The sequence below is a fragment of the Simochromis diagramma genome, unplaced genomic scaffold (assembly GCF_900408965.1).
Source record: "Simochromis diagramma unplaced genomic scaffold, fSimDia1.1 OVJJ01000603.1, whole genome shotgun sequence".
NCBI lineage: Eukaryota > Metazoa > Chordata > Actinopteri > Cichliformes > Cichlidae > Simochromis > Simochromis diagramma.
The window spans coordinates 24,646,493-24,669,220 of record NW_024387414.1 but is presented as its reverse complement, the minus strand read 5'-3'; the positions used below and the strand labels follow the sequence as shown (position 1 = coordinate 24,669,220).

At 37.7% G+C, this 22,728-nt stretch overlaps 1 protein-coding gene across 2 annotated transcripts in view; it reads left to right on the top strand.

Moving 5' to 3' along the window:
• The window catches only part of LOC120720863 (protocadherin-9), a 190,484-nt gene that overhangs the window by 114,179 nt on the left and 53,577 nt on the right, over window positions 1-22,728 (top strand). The window contains exon 4 of one of the 2 annotated variants that reach the window (XM_040010689.1): window positions 18,441-18,642. In XM_040010689.1, the coding sequence (XP_039866623.1) occupies window positions 18,441-18,642 (202 nt within the window). The remainder of the gene's footprint in view (window positions 1-18,440; window positions 18,643-22,728) is intronic. The other variant, XM_040010690.1, reaches the window with a different exon arrangement.

Sequence of the window (22,728 nt, the reverse complement as noted above, 5' to 3'; positions counted from 1 at the left end):
GATGTGTATGCAATAGATTTTCTGATTAACAAGACTTTTTGGAGGCTGGAGCACTGAGATGATTGATACTTAGAAACCAACCCTCAAGATGAAAGCTGCTGATGAGTTAAGGATAAAAATCCTCTGAGCTGTCCTCTACACTGCATAGAATGGCTTTTTTTCTCAGTCCGAGAAAGGCTTGGTTGGAGGTTAGTCCAAAACCCCCTTTTTTTTTAAGACTGTCTTTACATGAACTAAATTTATTTTGCTTTCAAAGAGCTACCCTTTCTTGCAATTTTAAAAATTAGTCTTGAGCAATATTCTCTGGGTTTTCTGGAGGTCTTTTTTCTTTTGTAGTCCAATTCTTGACTGAACTGGCCTGATTCCATTGGTTAAGACACTCAACACTGACTTATGAATCATTCGGGCATGAAAAAAAGCACCTAACTTAAGGAATGCACCAGTGGTGCCTAAAGGTGATAGGTAACTTTTCAAAGAACCCATTTCAAATGATATCTCTGGCCACTAGCAGCCTACTGCAAAAACATAATTTGTTCCCATTTCTTTATCTGAATCTATTAAATTGGAAAAAATAACAAGAAGACAGGCATAAAATAATATTTTTGCACCAACCAGGTGATTCCCAGCTATTAAACCCCCAAAAATCCCTATATTGGCATGATGTGCAGTGTGTCCTTAAAAAATGTGAGGACCAAAGAAGAAGTGGCAGACCTAGAGCAGATGATCAGTAACCCAGGACATGATCTACTGTTCACTAAAAAACATCAGCAAAGATGGTCTCGGTTAATGGCTGACTGTCAAGAAACCATTCTTAAGGAAGCAAAATGGGGAGTAAAAGTTAAGGTATACCAAATTACACAAGAACTGGAGTGAACATCAGTGGAAACAGGTCTTATGGAGTGAAGAATCCAAATATGAACATACATCAACATTATTAAAGCTGTCTGGGATCATCCTGATGATAGTGAATGATAACAGAAGCCAGCCAACATCCAAAGTAGAGCCTTAAAATGTCCTTCAAGAAGCCTGGAGAACTATTCTTGAAGACTACAGTACTTACAAAATTTCATGAACGTTTGCCTAAGAGAGTTCTAACAGCTTCTAACAGCATAAATATTAACTTTTAAACTCATTATAACTGTGCAAACTCTTTTCCCCCCATTTGTACTATATTTTCACTTATGTTTGTGTTTCAAAAAATGACTGTACCTATTTCCTTTTCTTCCAGCAAAATATAAAGAAAAGAAGGGTGTCTCAAGACTTTTGCACAGTATTGTAAATACCACCGACATCTCTACAGAGAAGTTTTTATTGTCCATAGATTTTTGCATTTATATTACATATAACATGCAGTGTTTACCCACTGGGACATATTGTAAGAATACAGATACGGACAACAGTGAAAAGCCGAATGACATTCATATATAAGCATTGCCGAGATGTCATCACATCCCACATTTCATTGTTATAAAAATACAAGGTTCCTTTTTCACATACACAAAAAATAAGCAAGGCGCATTTCATACAGTACAAAGTGCATCGCCTTTTTGTGAGTACAATCATATTAGAAAGGAAGTGGCCTGTTTCTCTGCTGTCATTTCACATTAACAAACCATAATGTAAATGGGAATCTGTTGAGTAGATCATTTTAGTAGTTAGAATTGGTATTGAGAACATGGACAGCAATATTGTGTTTTTCTGCACATTCGATATTCGAATGACCAAATGTCCAAAATATAATGTCTACCTGAAAAAAAGAATGAATTGTCTTGACGTGACCGAAGTTTTTACTTCCATCAAGATGTAGCTGTCGTTTGGTTTCAGACCCTGATTGAAAGAAAATCCTCAAACGAAAAATTCCTTGTGGGATTTTTTTTTAATTTGGCCATATTAAAATGACTTCCAGGTCAGGCATCTGACTACCATTTGATGAAAATTCGTATTAAAATATTCATCTACTTAAGAGAAATAAAGAGATTGTATCATATCTTTGCCAAAGTGTAATTATATGCTGGTTTGTCCTCTTGAACCATTGTCAACCTGTCTTTTATCTGAGTATCTCAGGAGAAAGGTTTCATGGTAAGAGACAGAGATAGGCACGAGTTTCATGGATGTGTGTTTTGATATTAAGCCTGTCTGAGGACAAGGCTACTTGTCAGATCAGGTCACTTTAATTGATTTATCTGCTTGGCACAGCTGTGTGCGCAGTACAATCTATCTTGTTTTAGAATGCAATTTAACTGGCTGCATCACAACAGCACCCTGACAGAAAGTCAATACTACACAGAGTGTATATATATATATATATATATATATATATATATATATAGTATGTATATATAAACACATACCAGTGGGGATGGTGTAACGGCTTCTTTGGGAGGCCTCTTTTCTTTTATTCTCTGACCTGCTCGTCCTGAACCTGTGTGCCCATTGCTTCTGAAGGTCAGCTCATCTGAAGTGAACTACTCCCCTTCTGCTACCAAGCAGCTTTGCCAGCTTCACTTTGTATTTCCCTCTACTTCAGTTATTTCTTTCTACCACCAAACCTTTCAGGGTGAGAAGTATTATACACATCACTACCCTTCAAAAAGAGACAGGAGAAGGAAACTGGCTTGTTGCTACAGAGAGACAGCGCTTCACACTATTTTATTCTGTCTCAGGAGAAAGTCTTCTCGATTCATCTGAACATTTTTGGTTCCTTTCTTATAGTAACTTGCACATGATTTCCACAGTGTCTGCTGGAAAACCTTTGCTAAAAGTCAAGATCTGCTGCTCAATGTTAGTGTTATATAAGCCATATCCATTTTTTAATGCTAAATTGCTAATAGTTTAACATCGTGGTGAGATAGTGCAGTGACGGTAATGAAATTCTGCTATGCATTTACCTTAAAAGGTAGACTAAATGTAAAAAAACAAATAAAAAAAAATTAAGCCTTTTTTCAATTCAGTTCAATTCAAATCACAACAACAATCACCTCAAGGCATTTTATACTGTAAGGTAAACACCCTACAATATTAAAAAGAAGTCCTAAAAATCACATGACCCCCTTTGAGCAAACACTTGTCAACAGTGACAAGAAAAAGGCTCCCTTTTCACAGTAAGAAACTTCCAGATTACAAATTAAATTATATATAAGAGAGTTGCTAACTATTTATTATACTTTTAATTAAACTGGATGGATATGGTAATTTCCTCTAAAACCTTGATACTACTTTAATATATTTTAACCTACATGATAAAGAGAGTAATAAGATTATGAATTACTGTAAGTGCATAGCTGTGATGTGCTGGATATACTACATGTATTTTTTTCCAAGTAAACTCGTAATTATTTTTAAAGCAATCCTACTCTCAAATGGCCTTAAAATAAAGTGATATACAGTAACAGAATTTAATTCATTTGTATATATGTTAAATATTTCCATGTGTATTTTACTCAATACAACACATAATTCACTTTAACTGCAGCGCTATTGTAAGACTTTAATGGGTTGATTTACTAATTTGTTTCAAGAAAGACAATAATGAAACATTATTAGTGAACAGGGAAATTACCCTTATCCTTGACAAAATCACAGAGTATATTTATCTCAGGCTGATAATGGGATCGATAAGATAATGAAAACTTTCATTTCACCATGTGGAACAAATGGATATAGAGAATCACAAGAAAAGAGTATTTTTTAGTGCATCAGTGCAATTTCTTAGCATATATACGTGCAATTTCCTTGAAGCTAAGTATACCTATAAGTGTCCAACATGCTTTTTTCCTTTATTGCAGTTACAAGGTGCTTTCTCCTTTGTTCCCCGCACACAATGGCCAGACTTCTGGGTTTTCCCCTCTGGGTTTTTTTGATTCACTTGAAGAAAGTCAGAGCAGACACCTCAGCTGATGGCAGGGCATAGCATGTCTGTACAAAGTAAACACACTTTTTTCTGCAAAAATCATCTTTGCTTTAGCTGATCAAACAGCTCAGAAGATATAACACTGCCTATGAATAGAATATGAGTTCAATAAATTGACCAGTCATCAAAGTTTCGTGACTGTAGCTTGCATTGTTACAGAACTATTGTATTGGCAAAATCTGTTTGCAAACAGACAAAGTGCTGCGCTGAAAACCGCCTTTGTGGTAGTTCACACAGTAGGTGTGTCCGGTACAACATTTGATGATGACACAGAGGAAAGCAAACAAACAGGCAGGCAAACAGACAGTCAGACACACAAGGTGAAGACAATACCAGCCACAAATGCTTAAAACATAGACCTAGAAAAGATTCTGAAATAGTCATTTGCTTCCAGTGTCCAGTTAGTATGTATAGTTATATTGTTAAAACTATTAATTATATATACATTTATATGAAAATTAAATAAAAGTTTCACAAACACTTAGAAAAAATGATTGTGACTGTGAGTAATGAAACATGCTGTTGTCTTTTAAATGATAGTTTTCAAAACAGCCGTTGGTAGCCATCTTCAGAGGGACTTGGGTGCATAAAGATGGTGATAAATTGATTGACTCAGTTTGCTATCAGTCTGCAGTCCAAGTCTGACTGCAATTGGTAGGAGACAGGTTACCTCTCACTAGGCAGCCTGTACAATTGTCTTGCGATCAAAAGTGGTCGCCCAGAATTTGAGGGTGGGCAACCGGTTGGTTCACTGCAACTTCTTGTAGCTGGTCACCAAGTGCAAAACAATTCAATACAATCAACAGGCAAGCACCTGAAACTGGGTCACGCAACAGGATAATGATCCCTTTCATAAAAGCAAATCTACAACAGAATGGCTGGAAAAGAAAAAAATGGCCCAGTCAAGCCCAGACTTCAACCTGATGGAAATCATGTGCCAGGATTGTGGCTGTGCATAAACAAATGCATGCAAATTGCAATGAACTCAAGCAACTTTGTACAGAAGAGTGTGCCACAATCATGTAGGAGACTTCAAGCTACTAAATCATGGGGTATATTTAGTTTTTCCAAAGACTGCATAGAGCCCTGTAAAAATCTTCTTTTGTATATAACTACTTGTTTTTTGTATATAAATATACACACACAGTATATGGTAAACAGGTATAACATGAAACAACAGCAAGAAATCTGTCTTAATATAGCAATAAATTGGACTGGCTCACAAAGCAAGATGGGAAAAAAAAGGCATAGGTTTGAAATTCCCCAGCTTGTTTGTCTGGCTGAGCGGCCTTAATTTGGTTGTATCGCATTTATGCCTCGTGGTTGATACTGAGCAAGATGAATCATTGTAAAATATGAGCAAGATCAGCCGCTTGTTTCCTGGAGGTAAAAGCTTGTAAGACCGCTGGTAAATACACCCAGAAGAGAGCATATCCTCTGAGATAAAGGGGAGTAAAAGCAAGAGAAAATGATAGAGGGATGTTGCAAATTCCTCTTGGCTTTTTTTTTTTGGATTCCTGATAGAATATTCTGTGAATGTGTCAGAACTCTTTTTTTTTTTTTTTTTTAATGTTATATTATAAACTACGTTGTTGGCTATCTTTAAGACCTCCCATTTTGCCGACCCTTAATCTCCTGCCAGTCACTGAGATCATCTAGAAGTGCTGAGAGGCTGACCCCTCATCCACAGTTTCTGAAATCAGGGCAAGATCTTTGCAGTTGTAGCACATTTCTGAGGCCAGCTAATACCCTCAGAACAATCTGCAGGTCTCTGATAATGGCTTGTAAAATCTTTCATCTTGACATAAGCTGGCATATGCTGAGTGGCTCTGCATGTTTATCTTAAAGCAACAAAAGCAGGGCCAAAACATGTAAGGTAATCACATCAAAGACCTCTGCTCAACTCCAGTGTTAGATCCTGTTTTCTTTCTAATCAGCCGTTGACCGTGTGGGCATTATGTGCATCGGAAATTAGTTTACGAAATGTTGCTAGAGTATGTTGGGAGAAGCAAATTGGGTCTTTGCTCCTGAGAAATGTTGCGGAAGAAAATAAGCTTTGTAAAGCAAGACCTAAATTAGTCCTACCTTTGATGACTTATTCTTGAATAACCAGCTTAATACTGGCATGAATAATGACACAAAACCGATCTGTAAAATATCTCTCCACCAGAGTCTTCCACTTATTTCAGACGCCACACCCAAATGGAGCCAGGCAGCATGTTTATGTGGACTTTACTTTCTGTATTATGTCTTTGCTTTCATCTTTTGACACCCTAAAAAGGAGCTTTTCTTGAAAATGTGCTCTCTTGCCTCTTTCTCATCTACAGGGCAGAAGAATAATCAAGCCCCCAACCCTCCTTTAATGAAAACAGAGTGTACTGAGGTTCGGTACGGATGTTGCCAGGCAAAAACTGCAAATTATACTATTCCAGGAAAAAACTCAAACGACCGGCGTCTTAAAAACAAGCCTTTCTTTCCGGCAAATGATGGTAAGCGTCGTATGAACAGAACAAGGGACAAAAGACAGAAACTGTGACAGGGCATGAACCTCCCCTGTTGAGTAATGAAATTAAATGACAGCTCTTGAGCGAGGAAGGGATGCTGAGAGAGAGCAAGGGAGAGAGGAGTGGGGGGATTTTGTCCAGCCAGGAAATTGAAGCCATCACAAGCAAATTGAGTTCAGGTCCTTTTGGTGGGCAAGAGCAGACCAATCAATTTGGCCTACTACTCAGTGCCTGTCAGCCTCACAGAAGGACACCTTGGCATCCAATAATAGGAGCACAGTAAACAACTGAAGCCCTGGCTCAGTTAGTCTCAGCTAACAGCTACCTATCGCTAGTAATTTTTCATCAAGACAAACATATATGAAGATAGTGTGCATCATGCTCCATTTTTTTTTAAAGTGTCTTTGTATTCATGTGCAAGCTAGTTAATGGGTGCCAAATTAAAGGCTGGATCATTTCCACTAACTGTGGTGTCTGTTCATGAAGAGAATAACACTTTTCACGAGATGAAATAAAAATTATCTTTTTATATCTCTCTCTTCCTTCAGGACACAAATAAGGTAAACGAAAACCAGACGTAACCTCTGTCAGTAAAGAAATCCTATCAAGTCTGTCTAAGTTGGAACCACATTTTAATGAGCCTGGTTTGGCCTTTCCCTTTTGCTAATCTTTGGACAGTGACACAACATTCTTGCTAATTATCTCGATTACACAGCAGGAACACACTGCATCACAGTTCTGAGGCAACAGTCGACGAGGGGTGGAATCATACAACCCCAAAGGCCTAATTATCTCTGTTGGTTTCCAATTAATCCATTAAGTTGTTTTGGCTCAGCTGCAAGACCTGAGGCACCATTTTATGTACCAATACAGTGCACCATCAAACAACTGCGGTACGTGAGCTTTTGTTTTGCAGCAATTCGCTCTTAATTCTTAATTGCTCTGCCCTCACTTTTACCTTTAATTTGTCCTAACAGATACATCTAGGAAGACATGATGAGATAAATCAATACGCTTTCAACAGAATATTCTCATTTACGGTAATCCAGTATAGCCCACGTTCAGTTTAAAGAAATGCATCTTATTGTAGAAGCTAGTGTAGCACTATTGCTTCTCAAGCGTCCTGCCTCTACTGGCTTACAATGATGAAGTTGCCTGGCTTACCATATGTAAAACTGCACTGATCGTATTGATGAGTTGCACAGCAGTCAATAATCGTTTATGTGATAAGCTGCCGGACTCATGGGGGAGGCTGAGAAAAGGCTTCAGGGCCAAGACGGGTTATGAGATTCATGGTGATACAGGCTGTAGACATTAAGTTTGTTTACATGCTGCCAGTGAGCCATTGGAGCCAGTGCTTGTGAATGATTGTTTGAATATTGCAGCTGTCTCTTTAAACTAATATTGGGATTTTCACTCTACATCATTTTTTTTTCTCTTGGTCCTGTCTGTCATCTCCATTTTCCTCACACCAATATTGTCTTTCTCCCCTTGCACTTCTGTCATAAACTGGTAACAAGAGATGATGAGAGGGAAAAGCCAATATACTTTGCTTTTTTTTCTCTCTTTCTTTTTTTTCTCTGATGGCAGTGCTGTGTCTCAGTTGGATTATTATTTGCCAAGTTGTAAGAGAATCCCAAGTGAGCACATGCAAATTTATAAACACTTATGTACTAGTTCTTCTTAGTCTATGCCATTTAGTTTTCTTTTATATGGATAGGGAACGGAGGTACCCATCTTTACGAAAACAGCTGAGCTTGTGCTACAGCTTATGTAACTTCCAGACATCTTTGTTTTTCTCTCTCTAGGGATTTTATTACTAGATGTGTAATAAGTTATTGCTCGAGGATATTCTTCAACAGCAAATAATATTTTGAGTGCGTATCCATGCCTTGCAAAACACATATTTGTGCCAAACTGAAATCATTACTGAAGGAATGACACCTCTGTATAATAGGGGTATGTGACAAGCCTGCAGTCTTCACCGGGAATGCTGCATATCTCTAGTCTGATTCTCAGCCTTAGGTGGCAGGATTCAAATGGGCTGTTTTACTTTGTAATAACATAAAATTACATGAATAATTGAGATCTGGTCAATCTGCCACCTTTTTTCTTTGTCATAGTCTATAATTGATATTGTGATTCCTTATTTTAATAGTTTCTTTAAATAATGATTGGATAAATGTTTGAAGCAGCCTTTTCTTAGATTAGCTTTACTTTTCTTTTAAATCTGCCAACAAACAAATAAAAAAATCCAAAAAGTACTATAGGACACATGTAATTTCAGTGTTCAGCGATCGTTAACATGACTAAATGTCTCCTTGTGCTTGTTTATTGCTTAAAATTCTTCTCAGAAACAAGAATGCTACCCTATTGCTGGAAAAAGCTCTAGTCAGTGGGCATAGTGGCTAGAGAAGATCAGCTGTTAAGTACAACTATCTACTGCCACAACCTCAGCACCCGTATAAAAGACACTGCCATCACAGGCAAGCCATTTTCCCTCTATGGGAAATCAGGGCATCCTGCCTTAGGCTGTTGGTGTAAGTACTTAGAGTACAGAAGCTGCCACTGAGCAGGTCAGGAAAACACGCAGAGAGAAAAAGAACGATGACTAAAGAAGAAAGGAGGAAGAAAGTAAACTTGGTGCTGATAGAATGCAATACATATTTATCCATTTCACACAGTCATCTCACATCTGGTAACAGTAGAGCCACCGGGTACCCAGTACAAGAAGAAGCTAACTCTGGCATCCATTTAGTGATGTTATTGGGATTCTAAAGTTACAGACCTGTCTTGGTTAGGCTTGTTTAGTTTCAAGAAGAGTTGTTCAGAGTCACCCATATTTTACTGGTGGTGTAAGTCAACAGCGCCCCTGCTGCACATTAACTCTGTATCTTGCCAGATTTGGTGAGGAGACGCAGCTGAACTGACAGCAGAGACCATGGTGCTTTCTGTACAGTTGATATTGTTCAGAACTTAGCAGCATAGCAGATATTTTCTGTTTACAGCCAACTGTCAAACCAAGAAACAACAACTTACTCTACTGATCAAACCAGAAATTTCACACCAGGGGGCATTTCCAGCTATAAAGATAAAGCGCAAAGGATTGTATATCAGTGTTAAAGCACAGTATCAGTCATGCTGGGGGCCAAGGAACGTGCGTGGAAAACTCTAGATATTTACATTTGACCAATGAGGAGCACATTAACAATAATCTCCTTTACGCTCACAGCCATTTTTTTAAAAACATGATCAGAATGAGTTGCCATGGCAACAGTCCTGTGCCCCGTTGAACTGCTTAGGTTCATCAAGACTGCTTATACCACCAAAAGTGGGGGAAACTGACAGAGAATTGGTGGCTTGATTCATTTTTGCATGATTTATATTGGACCACAGTTTCTAGGAACAGGCTGTGCATGTGGAACAATCTTAAATTACTGGTCATAGTTGGAGCTGCGGGTCATTGATCCTGATGAGCCAATTTCCATCTGTTCGTTTTCTTAACTGCGTACCCAACTTTGGGTTGCCATGTGCAATTATATAGTATAGCAATGTTTCATCTTATTGTGATAAGCTCAGTCAAACGTAGAACAACTATATCATGTTGATTATGAGTTCTGCCCATTTATCTGGACCCCTAAATAGAAGTCAGAATTTTTAAAATATACTGTTATATGGTGTAATATGCTGTAATATTTGGGGTTCTTTTATTTGAGCGTTGTTCATCTGTATTCATGTTTCTTTTTTTTCTTTTTTTTTATATATATGTCTTTTGTTAACAGGGGAGACCTGAGAAGAAAATAGCCCAAAGAATCTGAACATAAAATAGTAATATATGACATATATATAGAAAATTTGCAAAAAACAGTGAGAGGCGTAAGTGAGAGGTATACTCAGGCTAATGCTGCTGCTTGCTGAACTGTAAAATGATAATTATTCTCTATCAGTGTTAGATCATACCTCAGGAAAGGAAAACAAATTATCTCCTTCAAGATCAGCATTAATTTTTATCTACCCATCCCATATACAAATGTATGTACCGGTATGTATAAAGCAGCAGCTGAATGGTTTTCCTTCTGAGAAAGAAATGCAAAACATAGCAGAGAAACTGAGAACTGCTCCTTTTTTGTCACACTCTCCCCCAAAATGCAAACAGGCAGGCGATCACATACAAACAAAAACAAATTATGCACTGCGACACACACTATCCACCACTATGCATTATGCTGGCACCTTGCTTTCACTAGGAACGGTTGGATTGAAATTACTGGCTGCTTGGCAACAAAACAAATGGAAAAAGGGTCTGGGTGATTTTTTTTTCAGATGATTAGCTGCATCAGAATTATTGTTAGTAACATCATTGGCCATAAAATTAATTATTATGGCTAGAGCTTAATGATATGCCTGTACTGTGAATTCCTGTCAGATAAAAGAACAGAAAGTTACCGTAGTTCTAATTTTCTGTAACTTGTACTCACCTGAATCCACTGAAAGCATGTAGGTACAGAAATCCACCATCTGCTTAGAGGTAAAACTAAGCTCCAAAGTACACTGAATATCATAATTCGCTATTCACATCTATATTTTATAGCCAGAGCACACACTTTGGAAACATTTTGAAGAGTTTTCAGTAAACATGTTAGACGTGTAACATCTTAGTGTATACAAGCCCCAATATGTCTAGTGTGTAGGCCTATGTAGCACCATAACGGCTGACACGTACCGCAAGTACAGGGTGTCGATAAGGATATTTGGTGGCACTGTCAACACCTTGCCATGGTGCTTCAGTATCAAACATCCCTTCCGTTATCACTTTCTTTCCATTACCAAGTGGCATGAACATCTGCTGCTTTTGGGAGAGGTTACAAGTTGCCTTCTCAAGTGTTTTAACACGAACAGAGATTACAAAATGTCCTTCTCTCTCTGGAAAAAGGTTTTCTTGGTGTGGCATAAAAGGTTTTTCAACTCAGACCATAACTTAAAAAAAAACCAAGTCTGATTACAAAACTGTGCAATAGCCTTTTACTGCTGTGCTTTGTTTAAACAGCAGCTATCGTTTCAGATTCCGTTTAAGCTGCATTATCAGACAAGCTTCTCGTTATATTGTAAAACTTTGTGGCGCGTCACCAGTTTGGTTAGAGTTACCTTTTTGCTGACCTGATAAGATGGAGGAATCTTTCCACCCAAACTCTACTTGACTGTTTATCTAATCATGTCTTCTATTCATTAAAACTGAGATTAAGAAATAAAGATTGAATTTGTTTCAGTGCAATTTATCGTATTGGAAGCAGAAATGACATTCTCAGAACATAATGTTGTTAAACTTTATGGCTATTATTTTCAATTAATATGCTGGAATTGATGAACTGACTGTGCAAAAACTATATTAAATGTTTTATGTTATATATGTATATAGGTTATTAATTATATAACCTAACGAAACCAAGGAACCATTGTGAAATTTAAATTACCAGTTGCCAGTCAACCAGACTGCACTGCATTGATTTACATTTGATCTCTAAAAGCTGGATAATCATGGCTGTGTAAATAGCCATTATTTCCACAGGATAAACACAGATCCAACTAAACAAACGTGTGCTTCCACCTATTTGATGTAATGGACTCACAAATAGGATTTCATGACAAGTAATAGGGTTGTAGGTTATTATGAATTATAGTGTACATTGTGATAATACTATATTTCCCTGCAAAATAAATCGGTGGTTTTAATGGACCGTTAACATGTTTTACTTGATTTGGATTGTTTTTTTTTTTTTTAGTATCCGTCATTCATTTTATCAGCGCAGTACCACCGAACACCGACTTCACTGTCTACAGCTGAGTGTAGCAGCGAGATCACATGGACTGTAACTCATAAACACATCAAGATTCCCCATTCAGTGCTCAGGGCCTAGCCTGCTCTGCTCTGTAGTTAACTGTCTCTGAGTGTCAAATCCTTCATCCTGATGCAGGAGACACACATAGAGAAGAATTGCTGTGTCTCTCATTTTATGGATTTGGATGTCGGCAGAGGGTAGAGCCAATGAGTGAGTCAGTAGTGGTTAACTTTGTAGCTAATGCTCTGTGGCAGTTGCACAGGTTTCTTCAGCTCAGCTTGAGGCGCATAGGGAAGCTGGTTGAGTTACAACTGTCTCACAGTTCTCACTCAGCCAAGTCAGGTTCTTTAACAGCATACCAAGGTTAGGATGAAAAGGGAGAGGTAGATGTATGGGGAGAGGGGAGTGAAACCTCCTACAGAAAAGAAAGAGCTGCAGTTCGGAGAGGAAAATAAAAGTAGATGAGTCTAAGATGTCCAAATCTAGCCCCAGGTAGAGTTAGATGACATTAATTATAAATGAAATTTCACCCTTCTGAAGAAGCCTTTTCAGGTCAGATCTTTTTAGTTTAGAGATTTTCCTGCTCTTTTCAGCGACAAAAAAAAATGTTCAGTCACATTGTTTTAGCATGCATCAATCTATCCCTCTATCCTAATGGCAACGTCAGTCATTTCATGTGTTTATGTCACTGACTACTCATACGCATTTACTCATTTCAGTCTTTTTTATTTAAGTATTAATGAATTCTTATTAGTTATTGTGTAGAGATTGGTCATCATGTAACCAAGTATTTTGTTTTTTTATTGGCTGATATACATTGTGAGTGTATTTAACATTTGAAAAAGTGGGGCTTCCCTCTATCTGTATCTAAAAACATATATATTACAGTAAGTGTAGTGGTTTCCAAATTTGCCTAATTAAATGAAAGATCCTTAGTTTGATTGTGGGAGGCGACACAAATCCCTTGGGGGGGGGGGGGGTGTCAGGAAGCGCCATGTGGTGTAAAAATCAGCCAAATCAAACATTCAGTTTCCACTATTTCACAAGGAGGCGCCACTTGTTTGTTTGTTTTTTAAGTCAGCTAGTGACCAATATGCAGGAAGGTTAGTGCAAAGTCCTGTGTTCGAATCCATCCTGGGCCTTTCAAATTTATTAAGAAACTTTAATATACTTATCAGTTCATCGGACTTGCAACTATATTTTTTCATAGTTGTATATGCAGTTTTTTAAAGATTCTTGACTTTATTATGTTTTTATGTTAGATTGCTACATGTCATAAATATGGTAGCTTACTCAAAAATATAGAGTAAAGCACTAGTATCTTTCTTTTTTCATTTCAAACAAGCACACACAATGGAGGAGCAGTATTCATGATAACTTATGAAAGTGGGATGAGATTTAGTTTATTAGGGAAGTGTTGGCAGATGAAAATCAAGCAAATTGGACTTTGGGGGCATAAGCAAGAAGGAGCTTGTCACAGCTTTTGTCATCTGTGAAAGATGACAGGTGAGAGTGTGAGTCTGGTGACAAGCATGCTGTATGACTAGACTAGATTTATGCTTTTTGGTGGGGAAAAAAAGTCCCTTATGTCAGTTAGACAGTAAACGGATAAACAAACATGCAATCTATGTACAGGATCCATAAATCTTTATAAGATCAGTTAGGCTAGAAAGAGTCAAAATGATGGACTGCGCTAATAATCACATGCTAAGCTTGTGTTCTGTAAATGAAAAAGAGAGAGCACAGTGCTGATAGACAATACAAACACGCACTCACATGCACTCACATACATGCCCGCTTTCCCAAGCTTGCAATTTGGGAAATGGGTCAGATGTGACTTAGATTTATGTATCTTTGTGTTTTTTCTTTGTGCGCTCGTGTGCTTGTGGTAAGCTAAAAAGTGAGGGAGTGACTGCGCAGGCTTTATTGTGGATGTGGCAGAATGCAGATGTTTCTCAGAACTGCCTAGCTATGATTTAATGATGAAAAGCAGAAGGCAGCAGACTTAGACTCTGGAGAGGCAGCGGGAGCAGACTACGTCAATATTAGAGTCAGAATCAAAGACGGGGAAGATTGTGATTTATTTGTCACTTTTTATTTGAGTGTTACTTACAGAAACACGTTTGGGAACTCTTTTTATCTCTGTGTCTTTCATCTTTTTTAAGCAGTTCGAAAAGCTTGTTTTTGACTGTGTTTATGTCATCAAAATAGAGCAATGCCTGACTGCGACTGTGATGCATTTTATGGATGAGCCCAAAGGAAATCCGAACGTTACCTTGACAGGAGGCAGTGTCTATCAGCTGCTAATATGTCACTTGATTTGATGTTTTGCGAAATGCTACAGCTTGTCAGGATTGTGGATGAACACTGTGGGGAATAGAGTATGATGCACGAATGTACTTTTTTCAAAACACAATAAAATATCAAACAAGGACATGCATTTTTTTCTATTTGAGGGTTAGAAAAACTCAGGTGTGTCATTTTGTCATGTCAGGAAGAGTTAAAGTCAGCAATAGCAGCACAAAGGTGTGAGATAGAGGGGATAAAATAGAAAAAAAGGGGGAAAATCAATCAACACTCGCTGTGGAACACAGAAGGGCAAACACTTCAGTGGCTTTTTGTTGATATTAAAAAAATAACGTTTTTCCCAAGGTGACCAGCAGATGGCAGAGCACCTTTGGGCTCTAAGGCCTGAGCAAGAGCGAGAGAGCAGGGCAGGCAGAGAAAGAGATCTTTTCGTGAGTTTTGCTTTCCTGGTTGACTGATCTCCCTCAGTGGTCTGATTGTGAGAACGGACTCGTGGGAAGTGTTCTCTCACCGCAGGTGTCAGACTGCTGTTAGATAAGATTATTTGCGGTAGTGAGGAGGTTGCATTATTTGTGTGTGCATGTGTGTACGCACGCTTGTTTGTCTGCGTGCGCATGCACCACTTCTCGGTGTGTGCTTCTTCTCATTAAACGTCTGCCTGATAGAAATGTAGTGCTACATTGTGTTCGGTTGGAACACAGTACAACACAGAAGTTGTTTTCGACTTGCACACTGAGCTCCATATGGTCAAACTCAGGAGGAGAAAGACGGGGAAGCGAAGAGAAAGCCTGCGCTCCGTGTCATAAGCCCTATCCCTGTTTGTTTCTGTTTTACAAAACCAAAAGTTATAATGCTTTTGTGTTCTGTGGGATTCAGGCTTTAGTGTGGAGTCATTCTGATAGGGATTTTAACAAAAAAGGCAAAGCGTGCCTTGAGAAATCATTGAATCTGCTACGGTACTTTTACAATACGCTGTGTGTGTGACTCCCGACTGTGCCAAAAAGAAAAATAATAAAAACAGAATAAACTAAGTGCTTAGCTTGCATTTAGTCTTTAAGAGGCAACAGCAATTGAGATCAATGAAACTGCTGTCGAGCTTTCCAATAACTAATAGTGTTAATAACGATTTTAATACTCACGTGGGTTGGCCCACTTCAAAGAAAACACAAAGGCAGACAGATTGGTTTTATAATGCAAAACTTCACATTTATGCTTTTTAAGAAACACGTATAAAGTTGGAGCTGGTGTCAAATGAGACATTTATGGTCCCCTGGCAGTTTTTATTTTCCCTTTACTTAATATTGTGCTTTCTGTGAAGACCCCTGGGCAAATCCTATTCCTGTTCATTTGCTGGCTTGCTGGAATTGAAACCTTCCAGCAGCAAAGTGCTGCTAGTTGCTTTGTGTTTGTTAAAGTGACTGTGTTTGGTCAGGCAAATTATAAAAACAAGCGGATAACAAGGGTTAGCAGGCGTGATAAGCCATAATATCTTGTAAACTGGCAGCGGGGATAGTTTAAGCTGGTCTTATGCTAATATTACTACAAGTGACAGTCAGCAACAGAGAAATACAAACATCTTCAAACATGCTTAAACCTACAAATAAACATATGCAAAAACACAAGCAGAAACATCCACAGAATCACTGTGTGCATTTTAAAGCCTTACAGCTACTGTGGTAGTGCAGTTACATCCTCAAATGTTACACATTTATACATTCCTTTGCTTGTAACGATATTTTTTTAATTGACTTTTTTAAAGAAGTCTAATTCATTTTACGGTGTATGTAGAATTATTTCTTTACACTGAACTTCTCCACTTTGTCCAAACAGAGCCTAGAATCTTTTCAAGGTCCCACCAGTGTCTGACAGCACACACTACCATTATCCCAATTAATTATAAACCATTTCTTCTCTGCTAGAAGTCAGAATCAAAGGAAATAACATCTCTAGAGTACTGTTCTATTAAATAATTTCTTGCACTTGTCATATATACAAGTAGACGACTTTGTAATATTACATTTGTCATGTCATATAAAATGTAGATTGCTGTTCGCTATTCTGGGCTTTGGATAATAGCAGACATTGTTTCCAGTATGGATTTGACTTTTTATTCACCCAATCAATTAATAATTAAACTACATTCATGTCTAGTTTAATGCCACATAAATCACTTTATAAAACTGTAATGCATTTATACAATCTGCATGTGACTGTGTTGTGAAATATACAGTGGTTCCATAAGTCTGACAAGAACTGGTAGAAAAAAAACTGCCAGTGTTCGTTTTCCTGACTAGACACTCTCAGGGCTGCCAACAAATAGATGGCTACCTTGCCTAAGGCCAACTTCTTTGGCATTAGCAGCAATAAAAACATATGCAGACACTGTTAATTAAGTGCAGACACACTACACCTGCCACCTTCCATTGCTTTTCTCTTTCGCTGGCTTCGTTTTCTTTATAAAGTGTTTTTCAGGCTTCATAGACATAGCGTGTCTCCCCAAATGTGAAACTGATAGCGCTATATTACCATATCAGTATACATTAGCTTTCACAGAAACAAACAATGCAATGAATTCCTTTAGAAAGGTCTTCTCCCTGTTATCTTCATTCAAAAGGCCAGATCTGATCAGCGGCCGTTTTTAAATTACTGACAATGACATTTACCCAGTTTTACCTGCAGTTTTACAAGGCATTTACAGCCAGTCATACTTGCAATTGTCATTGGAGAATATGAGTTAATTGTTTATGAGTTAATTGTTTAAACCATCCCTCCATCCATCATTATTCAATTTACACACTGTATTTAAATATGAAGCCAGTTTTTGTGCTAGTGTCCTGGGTCTAACTGCAACCCCCCCCCCCCCCCCCCCTTTACTCCCTTTCTTTATTCTTCCTTTTTGTTTAATTGAATGTTTGGAGCAGTTCTAAAATATATAATGAGGTCATTTGCATTAGACTGCAGATTGGGTGACCTTTGCTTTTGCCAATAATTACAGTAAAACCCGTCTCTGTCTGTCATCACCAAGGATGTGGCAGGGACCTCTCTGTGCTCACGAAAGGTTAGCTGGAGGCTTGCGTCTGGACTTATGAAAAAGCCTGAGGAAAATGTCATTAGAGCAAGGGAAAAGACACTCAGAATTAACAATTGGAAATTCAATCAGGATGGCTTTAAGGATGGCATGTGTGTGAGTGTATATGTGTTTGTGTGTATGTGCAAGACATAGTCCCAGGAAAACTTGTGTTTTCCTTTCCTTGTGAGACTGCAGAATGTGATAGGAAGGGCACCCTGGGGGTGACTTCTGTTAGCTCCACAGGCCCCTTTGACTTTGCTAGCACCAAACAAATTAACAACACAAACTAAACAATCAGCCTGTAAAAGTCCCTGCAGTAGAATTGACAAACATGATAGAATTTTGCCTCCATTATTTTATTGTCCCTTTGCAGTTATGTAATACTTTAATGAAAACACAGTTTGTTTGTTTTTTCAAAAGTTTTTACACTTTTCACTTTGATGAATTTTTCTTATAGTGCTCCTTGTTTATTTGCATGCAGTTAATGGTTGTCATTGTGCAGTGAAACGTGACTGTATTTACAGTGTGCAAACTCTTTTCCCATCAATATCTGGGCTTAAGTCAAAATAGACGTTTTATTCGACAATTCTTCTCAGTCGGCGGTGATGATATATATTACATTTTACATTGTTCAGGCAAAATGAATTCACACTGCAGTCCTGATCAGCACTCAGTGTGCAAAAGCAGCATGCTTGAGCTTGTTCAGCTCAGTGTCAAATAAAGCTGTAAATAAAAAAGAAAAAAAAAATTAAATTAAGGGGGCAGAGCAGAGCACTAACATCAGAGGCTCTGTTTTGTGCTCTTGGTTCTAGTCACAGCGGCGCGTCACGTTTCACCTGCCGGATGGCTCCCAGGAGAGCTGCAGTGACAGCGGTCTGGGGGACCACGAGCCTGTAGGCAGTGGCTCCCTCCTCACACAACCTCTCCCTCTGGTGCAGGCGCAGGACGACTTCTACGAGCAGGCCTCCCCTGATAAGAGGACTGAAGCTGATGGAAACTCCGATCCCAACTCTGGTAAGTTGAATTATATTCTTTCTAGCATATATGCATAGTTTGGATTTTCTTATCTAACTTTAAATCTACCATTCTTCTTCTTCTTTTTTTCAAACTCTGTAGCTTAAATCAACATTGGTGGCATTATGAAACAGCTGCAACATGTTCACGTTGACTCAATTTGGTGGACATTGTGCGCATAGTAATGGTGTCTTTTCTTTCAAATCCAATATGATTTTATTCATTTTTCTACTTATTGTATGCAGGATGGTGAATTCAGAACATTCATTGTCTACAGGTTGAAGAAAATGAAAACGTTTCATATCTGGCTTTGAGGGATGACTAAAACCTCTTGAAAAGAGATAATAAATTCTCATGAAAAGCAACATCTGTCTCCATAATGGACTCAACACACCAAAAATCATTTAATTTAGAGTTATTTGATTGCTCAAGTAGGTTTCTAGTGGATACATGAGCAGGTCATTCATTTCTCAGTTAATCATCCAGACTTGTTCATTCCTCCCAGGAGCAAACCTGGGCCTCCCATAGGCTCCTCACCTATTTGTGAAACTCATTTGATTTATTTAGAGATGATTTCCCAGTTGGAAGCCTTGTTCTCAGCTGAAGATGTTAACTTCCCACTATTTCTGGTGGGGATGTACATCTCCGACCCAGTTTTCTCATTTTATCATTAAGAGGTGAGGCGTGCGCAAAGATCAAGCGCATCGCCTCAAGGTCGATGCCAGCTTGCCTGCTGAGGGTGGAGCAGCTAGCACCGCATAAATACAAGTGCAGTGAGTAAACTGTGGGTGCATATGATTTAAAACAGATTTAACTTAGCAGATGCACTCACAGTTGGCAAATGTAGTCAGTGAGCTTTGTGTAGGCCTACCCACTCACTATCTTCAGAAACAACCCATTCTCATTCCCAGAGACTTTAAATACTGCGATTTTGTCAGAGCTGCTGGCATCTCTGAGATATGCGCAAGTGTCCTTTGGAGTTGCTACACCAGTTATAGCGATATTTGATGCTGGGCACAAATGTTCCTACAATATGCAAAAAAGGTAAAAAAGTCCACAAAGCTTGATTTGAAAAACTGGTGAATGCATAGCTACCATTCATCTCTTGGTGTCTCACACACTGTTTTTTAGTTTTTTTTAGTTTTTTTTTTTTTTGTTAAATTTGGTTTGAATTCACTGTTTAATTTTTTTTTCTTCTTTGGTTAAGTTTATTGTTGTCTATACTCATTGAAATTCACCTGTTGGGATGACAGCTAAAATAACTGTTGGTAATGTATTGGATTACCAATTAGCAACAAGGAATCATATCAACTTCAAAACAAGTGATTACCAAATAGATTATTGGTGAACAGGGCTTTAGGTTATCCCATACTCAAAGTCAATAACAACTTTAAAAGTATTTAAGCCAATCAAGAGCCTAATCAAGTGGTTTGGTTTTTGGCTTTTGGCAACCAGTCAAACACTATTTTTAAAACCCAAATTCATACAGTAGAAGAATTATAAGAGAAAATTCATTAAAACAGTTTCAGTCAACAGTCAACATCCTTAAATGTTGACTGTCTAATTAACAATTAGACAACGTACTCAGTGGTCCAGCAAATTTACACTACCTTTGAACCACATTACATATCTTGTACTGACATCAGGGGACAATGTTCATGAATTCATTGGAATCTCAAAAGAATAGAGATGGATGATTAGAGGCAAAACAAATTTACAGTGTTACATTATATGAATGTGGGATTTTCAAATGTCATGAACTGTTGGCTAATGAAAGCATTTCGTTCTATGGCAGGTCAGAAATTTATGCTATTTGTTCAACTGGTATTTAACCTGCATAACAATTAATGAATAATGAGCTGTACATATCTCACACCTTCCGTCCTACTGTCTATAAATACAAATAAGGCTATGGATATGCTTACACAATTTGGTGCGCAGAGACAGATAAACTCTAACTGCCTTGGCTTTCAGAAGCTCCAAAAATAAAAGAAATAAACAATTAAATAAAGCAAAGTGATATAAATAATTTTTTTTTTTATTAATTTCATTCTGTTAGTAGTATTTTACAGGTAAGATACAATGTAAAATGCTAATTTTAGAAGCAGCACCTGAAAGAAGGCCTCATCCATTAAACATGACTTACTAGCTTAAATATTTGTAGTTTTTCAGCACACTGCATCATTTTTGTCCTTAATCAGCGGCCTTCTCTTTTGTTAGTGTTGTTTGCCTGTCAGCAAACTATTAACAGTGACAGCAGTGGTCTTTGATCATTGACCTGCTTCTTGGCAGGATAATGATTTTATGTCCTGTGTATGAGCGATATGTTACCTGCTGTGGCACTCTCTAATACGTGAACTCAGTGGACCCAGGTTAACTCGTTTTGAGTAAGTCTCTGTCAGACTTAAAAAGCCTCACACTGTTTTCCTACTAGCTGTACAATACGAGTCATTCTGTTGACAAAGGCAAACAGTATCTAAAAGGTGTTTGACACTTTCGTGTTCTGAGCTCCAAAGTATCTTCTAACGCTACTGAAAAGAACCCCATTCAGTGCAACATTTTAAATGCCGACCTTGACAGTAGGTGGTCTTTCCACGAGGCTTTATTCAAGATTTGACAATAATATTACTTGTGCCTTGTTTTCTAAAATGTTAAGACCGTTCAAAAGAACTTCAAGAATCAAAATGACAAAATGACATGAATTATTAAATTATTACAAGTCTCCAGTTGTCGTTTTGCAAGCAGAATATTGAAAAATGATTTATTTGAAGTAATACAGGAAAGTATTAATAGTTATATATAGGTTGCGGCTTTCATCTAAATTACAGAAATACAGCGTGCATACTACAGGGTATCTGATAACTTCCCTTTTTCCTTTTTTTAAGAACAACATAAAGACTGTCTTTGTAAGTTGGAAAATTTTCCTTAGTTTCACTATGATGAAAACAAATTAAAAAAAACAACAACAACCCCCAAAAAGAAATATTAACAGATGGATGGTAATCAGGGATGTAGCAGTTTCAGTCAGCATTATAGTTCTTTGATATAAAAAGAGAGAAAAAACCTCCCAGTAATCTATGAGCCAGTTCTACATAAGCAAATGTAGTTAAATCTTAAGACCTTGCAGGGCCCTGTTTCCCAGCAATGATTGATTTTAAAGGTTAGGAGTGTTTTTTGGAGCTTTTTTATATATATAAAAGCTGTTGTATTTTCTCAAAACAACACTTACAAACAAGTCCACATGGAGTTCTGTTAATGCTGTTGAGGAGGAGGATGAATTGATTGAAACTAACCTATAACATTGAATACACCATAGAGGAGTTCTGGATATTAAAATATATAAAATGTAACATACGACACAAATGACACAGTAGAACGAACAGCTTGATTGCGTAGCAGGAAAGAAACACATTTTGCAGTCAGCAGTGACAGCCTTCAGCCTTTGGCATTTTATGTTAGTGGGTGGAAGTAAGTTTCAGAGTAAACTTTGTGAAATCTAATTTGATCGATTTAGCTTGTGCTCGACGTATCCTTATGCACACATTAAGCCATTTTGTTATTAAATTAATGTTACTGTACTCAGATCACTTGATAAATGGACATTGAAAAAAGAAAATAACCACCAATTTAAGCACACAACTGTGAAATAAAAACAGAACAAACAAACAAAACAAAACACATAATTAGGATAGAGAGCAGATGAATTATAGAGTATTAAACCTACAGGCAAAATTCTCTCAACTCTGATTTAAAGGAGTACAAACAAAAACATGTAAGCATAAACATCATGTTGCCAAAATCCACTACTCTGCACTCCCCCTCATGATAGTGTCTGCAGTCATCATTTAGAAAGCTCTGAAATCTGTGAGACTGATGTCTGTGTAACGCACATAAAACAGCCCACTCATCTAACAAATTAGTTCTGAATCAGACTTTTTAAGTGCATTAATAGCACCCAGTAAATGTAATACAATATTTTTTTGAAATTATTGGATCTATTTACAAACCAGTATCACTTACATCTGCTGCTAAATACTCTGTCAAAAGTCACTACATAATTACACATAAAAATGAACCTGGTTCTTT